General features: G+C 45.1%; 1 protein-coding gene across 1 annotated transcript in view; it reads left to right on the forward strand.

Annotated features, from left to right (window-relative positions):
• Positions 1 to 6: 6 nt before the first annotated feature.
• The window catches only part of Yy1 (YY1 transcription factor), a 21,945-nt gene continuing 11,796 nt past the window's right edge, over positions 7 to 10,155 (forward strand). The window contains exon 1 of the mRNA XM_005343543.3: positions 7 to 786. Coding sequence (XP_005343600.1) covers positions 123 to 786 — 664 coding nt within the window. The 5' untranslated portion in view covers positions 7 to 122. The remainder of the gene's footprint in view (positions 787 to 10,155) is intronic.

The raw sequence follows: 10,155 nt of genomic DNA on the forward strand, positions 1-10,155 counted from the left end.
CCCCGCCCGCTCGCCGCCTTCCTCCCTCTGCCTTCCTTCCCCACGGCCGGCCGCCTCCTCGCCCGCCCTCCCGCAACCCAGGAGCCGAGGCCGCCGCGGCCGTGGCGGCGGAGCCCTCAGCCATGGCCTCGGGCGACACCCTCTACATTGCCACGGACGGCTCGGAGATGCCGGCCGAGATCGTGGAACTGCACGAGATCGAGGTGGAGACCATCCCGGTGGAGACCATCGAGACCACGGTGGTGGGCGAGGAGGAGGAGGACGACGAAGACGACGAGGACGGCGGCGGCGGCGACCACGGCGGCGGGGGCGGCCACGGGCACGCCGGCCACCACCACCACCACCACCACCACCACCCGCCGATGATCGCGCTGCAGCCGCTGGTCACCGACGACCCGAGCCAGGTGCACCACCACCAGGAGGTGATCCTGGTGCAGACGCGCGAGGAGGTGGTGGGTGGCGACGACTCGGACGGGCTGCGCGCCGAGGACGGGTTCGAGGACCAGATCCTCATCCCGGTGCCCGCTCCGGCCGGCGGCGACGACGACTACATCGAGCAGACGCTGGTCACCGTGGCGGCGGCCGGCAAGAGCGGCGGGTCCTCGTCGGGCGGCGGCCGCGTCAAGAAGGGCGGCGGCAAGAAGAGTGGCAAGAAGAGTTACCTGGGCAGCGGGGCCGGCGCGGCGGGCGGCGGCGGCGCCGACCCGGGCAATAAGAAGTGGGAGCAGAAGCAGGTGCAGATTAAAACCCTGGAGGGCGAGTTCTCCGTCACCATGTGGTCCTCAGGTGAGTGCCAGCGACGGGCCGCTGCTCGGGATGTTTTTGTTTTGAAGGGAAGCCATGTTTTATGTGTGTGATGGGCGCCGCCATCTTCTCCGCCCGGGCAAGTATGGCGGCCCCAAAAGATGGCGGGGGCGGCGGGCCGCGAAGATGGCGGCGCGGGGGAGGGGCGGCGCCCGGCTAGGCCGCAATGGCGTAGTTTGAGCGAGCGGAAGCGGGCTGTGGCGGCGGGCGCAGAGGGAGGGGCCGGCGCTCCTCCACGCCCGTGCCAACGGACGTGCGGCGGGCCGGTTGAGGGCGCCGCCCCACGCCGGGCCACCCGCCGGGCGTTGACAGGGCCGCGGCGCGGGCCGTTCGCGCGCCGTTCCCCCGCCGTCCCCTTGGGGGTGGCGCGACCCCGCCCCGCTCCCGTGGACGCGAAGCTTCTCCTCGAAGCCCTTCGCCGAGCGGGCTGCGCAGAGCCCGCCGCCGCTGCTGCCCCCGGTCACGCTGGCCGGGGCCGTCGCCGCTGCGGGGCGGGACTTGGGTGGCACGTAGGGCTCGCGTGTGCGGGTTCGGCGGCGGTTGGAGCCTGTCACCCGCGCTGCCAGCGCGCTCCCTCGCCTGCTCGACCCGGAACGGGAGTTCGGGAAGGAAGGGCCGAGCTTTCACTGGTCTCTTGAGTCTTGACGCGTTGTGGGTTTTGTTTTTTAAGCGTTGGGCCCTATGCAGATAGGCTGGGATGGTTTGCACAGCTGTGGATATTTGCCATTAACTAATAAAAGTCGCAGTTTCCCACATCTGTAGCCTTTTTACTTTATAGACGGCGGTCTTTGTTTTTCCTCATGAAAAGAATTATAAAAAGTGGTTAATTTGTTCTACTATGTTAAACAGCTTTTAGCGAAAGTCAGGAAGACTCTGTAGGGCCCCAAATAGCCTATATTGAAAGAGAAATCCTTTCTGTTTAGAGCTCCGGAAGAGCTGTTGACTATTCGTTTTATCCAATACTACGTCAACATTCATTGTTGGGGTACTACCTAGACAGAATAATCAAACCCTAGCTAGTTCACGTAGCCCTTGTGATGATAAAATTTGAGTTTGAAAGCCTTTACGTTTTACTAAGTTCTCATATTTGGGCAGAGTCTCAATATGACGTGATTTATTTATTAAACTGTCAAAATTCAGAGTAATTCGTGAAATACATGAAGGTTCCTAACGGAAAAGCTGGTCTAATAGTGTCAAGATGACAGGAAGCTTGATGGGTCTGTGGTTCAGAGAGGAGGAGGGAGAGAGAGCTCTACGGAAATATAGTAGGAAGTGTTCAGGATGCTGTTCTGCATTGAATGAATCTCTGGGTAGAATCTGCTGAGCAGTTTGAGTTTTTATCAGGAGCTGTATATTTACATAAAAGGAAATTAGCCACTACCTAATAGTTAATCAAACGCTGCCTACCACACGTTTTGGTGGTTAACAAATAGTTTGTATACTGATGTGTTTAAACTTTAGAAACTTTTCCCCCTTTTAGTAGACAAAACAAAAAAAGCAGGTTTAGGGCTTTAGATGAATTTACCAAATTTGGGGTGCCAAGTACATTAACCATACAAAACTTAGGTTGTAAAACAGCTTTTACTTGTTTGGCATTTGATCTTACCAAAGTGATAACTTGCTTTTCCAGACAGGGGGGAAAAACTTGATAGTGTGTGTGATACTGATTTATGAAGCAGTGTGTATTGAGACAGCCAGTTTGGGGAGAAAGTGAGGGACCTGGCTAATGTGGGTTAATTTACAATTAAGTCAGCATTTAGTCATTACTTCCCTTGTGTTACTGGCTGTACAAGGGCACATAGAATAGCTCGGGGGTATTTTAATGTCTGTTTCTTTAAAACCTTAATTGTCTGGTGTGTTACTGAGTAGTTTGCAAAAACAGTGGTTATAAATATTTGATGACAATAGCAAGGGATGGCCTATTTCCTCTGAATGTCTTGGTGGTAAATGGTCCTTCTTCCATGCCTTTGTGGCTTGCAGTTATTACCAAAAAGGAGCTGAGTGGTGTGTGGTCAACTATGCATGTCCCAAGTTCAGATTATGAAAATAATTTAATCTTCAGAACTGAATTAAGGCCATGCAATAAGTGAAGAAGTGGAAGGAGATTAGCTAAATTAAGTCTGTCATGTATGTGATGTTGCTGTAGTAGGAATGGTTCTCATTTGATTCTAGGCATGAGTTGCCACTCCACGTTGTATAGTTTATTGAATTAATGCTTTAGATGAGCTAAACTAGGAAGCCACAGATTTACATAAGCACCAAGCTTCATTACCTGTAGCCCTTGTAAAAATAGTTATACATGTGGTTAGTCTTACTATTTTTTGAGACAAGGTTTCTCTGTGTTTTCCCCTGACTGTCTTGGAACTAGCGCTTTAGACCAGACTGGCCTTGAACTCAGAGACCCTCCTGCCTCTGCCTCCCAAGTGCTGAGATTGAAGGCTGGATTCACCACTCCGAGCAAGAATGGGGATAGTTGCCGGGCAGTGGTGGTGCATGCCTTTAACCAAAAGCTATGGAGAAACCCCGTCTCGAAAATCAAAAAAAAAAAAAAAAAGATTAGGGATAGTCTTAATACACTAGAAATTTTTTTGTGCCTCTTGGAGGTTTTGGTTTGGTTTAAATACATGTTAGTAGGAATTTGTGGAAGCCAGATATTTGGGTTTTGTAGGTCTCTGTTGTTACCCTTTGAACTTTAGAGTGACAGCATTGTTTGTGGAGGTCATGTTTTGAATGAAACAGTAGCAAAGCACTGTAACTCTTACTTGTAGAGGGCGTAGAGGACTGCCCCTTTTCTTCACCTCTCACAGTTCAATACTTTGTCTATCTCCCAGTAGTACCTCAGTGATGTTGAGTGACAAAACTTCCTGGGAAGATGCAACACACGGGGCTGCTCACCCTAGATAGGGAACCCACACAGATCAGTGTGCATATCACCGGAAAGTCTAACTTGGGGAACCAGTGTTATTGGAGTATTTATAGGAGCAGAAATGACTCAAAAGACAGTTGTATCACTAAAGCCCACCCCAGCATGGGTGACAGTTCACAGACTGGGAACCTGAACCACACTACACAGCCTGCAGGTAGCTCAACAGCTTAGGGAGTGTCCTTTCCAAGTGCCTTGGTCCAAACCCCTTGCAGGCAGATGATCTGCTGTGAGAGTCTTTTGCAGCTCAACTTCATTTTTGTCTGAGGGGACTCAGCTTTTATTGTTTGCTCTGGCCAGTAGGGGACTAGGAATTCTGCTTAGTTTCAGGGACTTCCTGAATCTTTTTGAGTTTGTCGTCCTGTTTTAAGGAGCTTTTTGGAGGATGGAATGTTTCAGTCTCTAAGAAATTGTTACACAACAAATGATTGTCACTTTTTTGATGCTTTTTATGTTTGTTTGTTTTGAGACTTGATATAGCCCTGGTTATCTGGAACTCACTATGTAAACCAGGCTAACCTCAGACTCAGAGAAATTAAAGATTTGTGCCACCACGATCTGCTGCTTGTTTTGTTTTGAGGCGAGGGTCCAACATTTTGGCCAAAATTGGGGTGGTAATCATCACAGACCTGTGAGCAGTCACTCCCCTTTACCCCTCTTCCCACTAGTCAGAAGACTGAGTTTGCCTATCCCAGATACTTTATACTGCTAGAATCAGACAGTATTTGCCTTTTTGTGTCTAGATTAGCATGTATTTGTGCATCAAATTAAAGCTTCCTAGACATTTTTAATACTTGGTCTGTTTTGAAATATTTGTAGTTTTCAGATTGGCATTTAGTTGTTTTTTCCTTTATTATTGACAGAGCTGGTTTTATTGTTTGTTTTTGGAAATAGTCGTCAGATTCATACAGGAATGACTTATTTTTATATAACTAATAATAAAGGAAATCACTTAGCAAAAGCATCCGACTTCAAGAGAAATCTACATGACTTTAACTGTCTTTTGTTAAACCAACTATGGAAGGGCTTTGTGCTCAATTGAGTGAAAGTATGTGACCCTAGAAAACAACCAATAAATACCAAGTTGAAATAAAACCAGATGTGTGTTACACTTTTTTGTTGTTCTATACATTCAGAAAAACTCGGGGCTTCTCAGTAATGGCCATTTGCCATTCCTCTGTGGTAATGTTACCATGTTATAAAGAGACCATAATCATGAATTTCCACAGAACAAAGTCCCCAAAACTCTCCAAAGCAATCCTGTCAACTATATGCCCTACATAAGGCAATCTCAGTCTAAGACCCAGTTCTGATCTAGTGACTGGGGGAGTCCCAGCCTGCTAAAAAAAGCCTGTGAACTTTGACTCTTCATTGCAGGTTATTAACCTTTTCTTCAGCTGCCCCTGATAACTGTTCTCTTCTGCCAACAGGAGCAGAAAAGTCCCTTTCAAGAACAGTCCCAGCTCCTATCCTATCTAGTGCCAGAGCGTTTTAAGCTTTTGAAAGAATAGATATTAAAAACAGGCTGGGGTTGTAGATGGTCAGTGGATAAGAGCCCCGGTCACTTTTCAGAAGGACCAGGTTTGATTACCAGCACCATGTGGTGACTCACAACTGTCTGTAGCTCCATTTTGGTGCTCATAACATACATGCATGCAAAACATTTAAAACACGTTTTAAAAAGAGGACACAGACCTACACTGGACCTAAGGGTGGTTACACCCAAGGCATTTCTGCTTGTTTTGAAGTTGGAATTGTAAGAAATGGTAGGGAGATCCTAGGTGTTACTTGACTGGTTTATTGATGTGTATTTATGTGTGGTCTCTGAACATGAGGTGGGCCATTTCCTCATTTGAAGTAACTTGTTAGTGTGGCCCATTGTGGCTTTTTGTGGTGTAGGGCTCTAGGCAGAGCCTTGCACACACTAGGCAAGCACTTTCCCACTGAGCTATAGCTCAGTCCTATGATTAATTTTCATTAACAGCCCAGTGGTTTCAGGGAACCTTACTAGTAACCACATCATACTTGCCCTCTAGGGAGCACTGACCAAGGCTTTTGACCTTGTCTTTTTGTTTGTTTGTTTGTTTTTTCTTTTCTTGAAACGTGATCCTTCAGTGTAGCCCAACCTGCCTTAAAGTTCATGGCAATCCTTTTGATTTAGTTTCCTGAGTCCTGGAATTATAAATGTGCACTAACACACACAGAGCTTAATTTTTTAAGATTATTTTGTTCCTTTACCAAGGATTAAATGAAAGGCTTCGTGCATGTTAAATGTACACAGTTACCACTTAGTCACACCCTACCTGGTCTCTATTTTCAATCTTTAATGCAAAGAAGTTGTACTTCTTTACAAATGACCAAGTGTTTACTAGGAAGCCATATATACTTAGTGTCTTCTGTTTCAGTGCTGGGGAAGAACCCAAGTCCCACACAATAGGCAAGAGCTCTCTCTACTGAGCCACACTCCTGCCCTCAAAAGTAAGATGACCATCCTGTTACTTCAACCTCCTTTCTGTTTTTTGTTTTTGTTTTGAGACAGGGTTTCTCTGTAGCCTCGACTGTCCTGGAACTCACTCTGTAGACCTTCTGGTCTCAAATTGAAGAGATCCACCTGCCTCTGCTTCCCTTATGCTGGGATTAAGTACCACTGCCTGGAATTGCACAGTGGTTTCTAGAGTGGTTAAAGATAATTCTTGTGCTAACCGTTCATGAATAGTGAACACGACTGTGTGGATTTGGATGGTGTCAGTGCTGAGATGATGGCTCTTTGATGAAAGTGAAACCAGAATGGCCAGAGATGGGAGGCATGGGGGCTCGATCCAGACAGAAAGTACATGAGTAGGTAAATGTGTAAACTAGGAAAATAGAAACAGAATCATTGGAGTCAGCTCTTTAACAAGCTTCTTTTCTGGCAATCAAGATGAAAAAGGAAATTTACACTCTCCTTACTTGATACCAAGATAAAAATTAAAAAGATAGGCCTTTGGGTGTAACTAGAGCACTTATAGGCTCATAGCAGGAGGAGGATTACATGTATGTATACATGCCACAGTGCATATGGAGTTCAGAAGACAATGTTCAGAAGTTGGTTCTCTTTCTGTCAGTTGGGTTCCAAGGATACAACTCAGATCACTGGACTTGGGAAATAAATGCCTTTAACACTGAGTCATCTCCCCATCCCCCCCCAGTAACCTGTGTTTTTAAGAAGGAAGAAAAATTGGCTCTTTTGAGAAACTCACACTCAAGTGCTTTTATGTTATCCTTTTCTTGCTTTCCTTCTTAAATTTCATACTTAAATCTAACTTAACGAACCCCAATTTTGTTTCAAAAAAAAGAAAGGAAATATGAGTAGAGAAGATGGTACACAAAATGATAAAAAGAAAAGTATTTTTTCCATCAACCTGGTGTCTTGTTTCACAGTGATTTTGGGATCTGCCAGAGGTGTCTAAAAAGTATAAAACTTGAAATATTACCTAGTTGGAGTTTCCTGTTTGTTTGGGTTTTTTTGTTTGTTTGCTTGGTTGGTTGGTTTTTTTCAAGATGAGGTTTCTCCATATGGCCCTAGCTGTTCTGGAACTCACTCTGCAGACTGGGTAGCCTCAAATGCAGAGATCCTCCTGTCTCGGCCTCCGGAGCCACTATGCCATGTTCGTCCTTTTTTTTTGTTGTTGTTGTTTTTCGAGACAGGGTTTCTCTGTGTAACAGTCCTGGCTATTCTGAACTTGCTTTGTAGACCAAGTTGCACACAGAAATCCCCCTGCCTCTGCCTCCCAAGTGCTGGGATTAAAGATGGACATAGTAGTAGCACACGCCTTTAATCCCTGTGCCTGGAAGATAGAGGCAGGTGGATCTTAGTGAGTTCAAGGTCAGCCTTGTTTGGCCTTTGCAACAGGGCACTCTTGCCACTGCAGTCCTTTTTTGTCAGTATTTTATATTCTCAGACTTTTCCTAATAGGCCCTGGTTTATCTTATCAAATCTTGATTCCATGTTGTTCAAAGATAGACCCTGTCTAAAAAACAAAAACAAAAAATGTTTGTATAGTCAGCTCCATTACATTTCAGATAAAAAGTTGGCATTTTAACATGCCACCAATCTTGTAAAGTAGGTTGTATTCTTGTTACTTAGTGAAGAAACAAAAACAAAGCTATGAGTGGTGGCTGGAGATGTAAGAACCAAAAGCCTTGGAGGAAAGAGATTTCATTCTAGGTGTTGAAGGCAGGCAAGGAAAGATGTGTTTATTAAATGCCTTTTATCAGGCACCAAAAGCAAGCTGTGAGAAAACCTGTTTGGTTTATACACATTGGGTAGAGGAGACTTATTTTGAGTGCTAGACCTGGAGTGTTCCCAGCTCTTTCTTATAACTTCCTTGATTAGGTCTTAGTGACTAGAGGTTGTTTTCAACTACTTTACTTATCATCAAACTGGAAGTGATCATTGCTAAGGGAACTGAACTACCAGGAAATGACCAAGACGGACTGACTAGTCTGTATACCTTCCTGACTTTCAGGTCATACTATGTGCAGAAAGAGAACGTTGAATGTAGATGAGTTGTTTAGCTCTGCTCTGGTAGTTCTGGGTCATCTGCATTTGGCCATAATGTTTTGGTGGAAAACAGGACAGTTTTAGCTTGGTTTTCAACAGGGCATTCTTGTCGCTGCACTCCTTTCAGTCACTTTCTTATGTTCTCAGCCTTTCCCAAATAGGCCTTGGTTTACCTTGTCAAATCAGGTTCCATGCTAACCTTCCCTTCAAAGGCAACTCTAGCAATGAATCTCTTACAGGTGTGTCCAACCTGAAGTCCATGGGCCATAGAGTAATATCTATGAACATGACCTAACACATTTGTACATGACAATGGCCAAAGATTGGACATGTCCCCTGAGTCTGGTGCATTAGTAATCTTAGACTAGCATTAGATAATTTCCTTCCTGAACATAGTTTGCCTTGACACTTGTGTACAGTATCACCTTTTGTATTTCGGAGAAATCAATAGTGTATTTGACATTCAGAGTGAATCAGCTCATATTCTCCTGTACAGAAATTTTCAGTATTATAAGATTAAAAGAAAATAATAATAGCCAGTGCAGAAGGTTGTATGTGCTGTGTGCATACCCGTAACCAACACTGACACTCACCGTAAGGAGATGGGGCTGAGGAACATGAGAACAGGCCAGCCTGGACCACATAAGATGCTAACTAACATCAAAACCAAAATGGGGCTGGAGAGATGGTGGTAGTTCAGTGGCTAAGAGTACTTACTGCTTTTGCAGAGGGCCCAAGTTTGCTGACACTGCAGAAGTGTGGGCATATGGTGATGACTAAATTGATGGTGCAGCCCTGCCATACGCTTCCACTTGTTGTGTCTCACCCTCTTCTTAAGTGTTTGATCTCCTCTGCAAGGAGAATTAGAGGGTGGCTCTGGGACCCTTCTATTTTCAATGGGTGTGTTCAATATGTGTATGGCTATAAATGAAGTCTGTATGCCAATAAATGACACCATTCTTCAACTAGATTCCTTTGTATTCCCTGTACTTGCTTTCTAATAGCCTGCATAGGCATGGCAAAGCAAAGAGAAGCTAGATTTTGTTGTTATTGTTCATCTCTTCCACACTTGGTTTTCTGAGCAAGTGACACCACCATCTTCCAAGAAAAGTGATCTGGTTTGTTACCAAGCTATGGTTTAGTCTTTCAAAAGAAATCTTTACCATGTTTTAAGGACCTCCTAGAAATGTATTCATTTGGTACCAAATCACATTTCTCAAAAATTAGTGATTTTCCTACTCAGAAAAGAAATATCTTAATCCCCTTTTCTCTAAATAAAATGTCATCTGTATGTCAAGTTTATGAAGGTCCAGGTAGTAACACTGGGTTTTGTGGGTTTGTGTTTTTTATTTATTGAAGCCAATCATATCCCCATGTTTTTGCATCAGGAAAGTGTAGCCATCTATGGCCTGTAAAGAAGTGGAAAGGATTGTATAAACAAACAACTTTGTTTATAAAGTAGGGGTACTTTTTGATTTATGTGTAGGTGTGTGCGTGTGTCAGCTGAGTCAGGATGAGGAGGGCATCTGATCTCCAGGAACTGGAGTTAACAGGTAATTTGTGAGCTTTTGGGAATGGGAACTCAAGTCCAGGCCCTCTGCAAGAGCAGTACACATTCTTAACCCTACTGGGTCATCTCATGTTTTCATTTTGAGACAGGGTCTCACTATGTAGATTAGACTGACCTCATTCAGTTTACCTCTTCCATGCTAGGATTAAAGGCATGTATCATTCCGCCTAGTCCTACCTTGATTTTGACAGCCTTGGACTGGGGCTTGGATCCTCAGAGTAGTAGGCACGCTGGTGTTTAGTGAGCCCTAGGGATCTGCATGTTTTCTGCCTCCCCAGATCTTGGATTCTACATGCTACTTTGCTGGTTTTTTGG

The sequence above is a fragment of the Microtus ochrogaster genome, chromosome 1, assembly GCF_000317375.1.
Source record: "Microtus ochrogaster isolate Prairie Vole_2 chromosome 1, MicOch1.0, whole genome shotgun sequence".
In the NCBI taxonomy this organism is placed as follows: Eukaryota; Metazoa; Chordata; class Mammalia; order Rodentia; family Cricetidae; genus Microtus; species Microtus ochrogaster.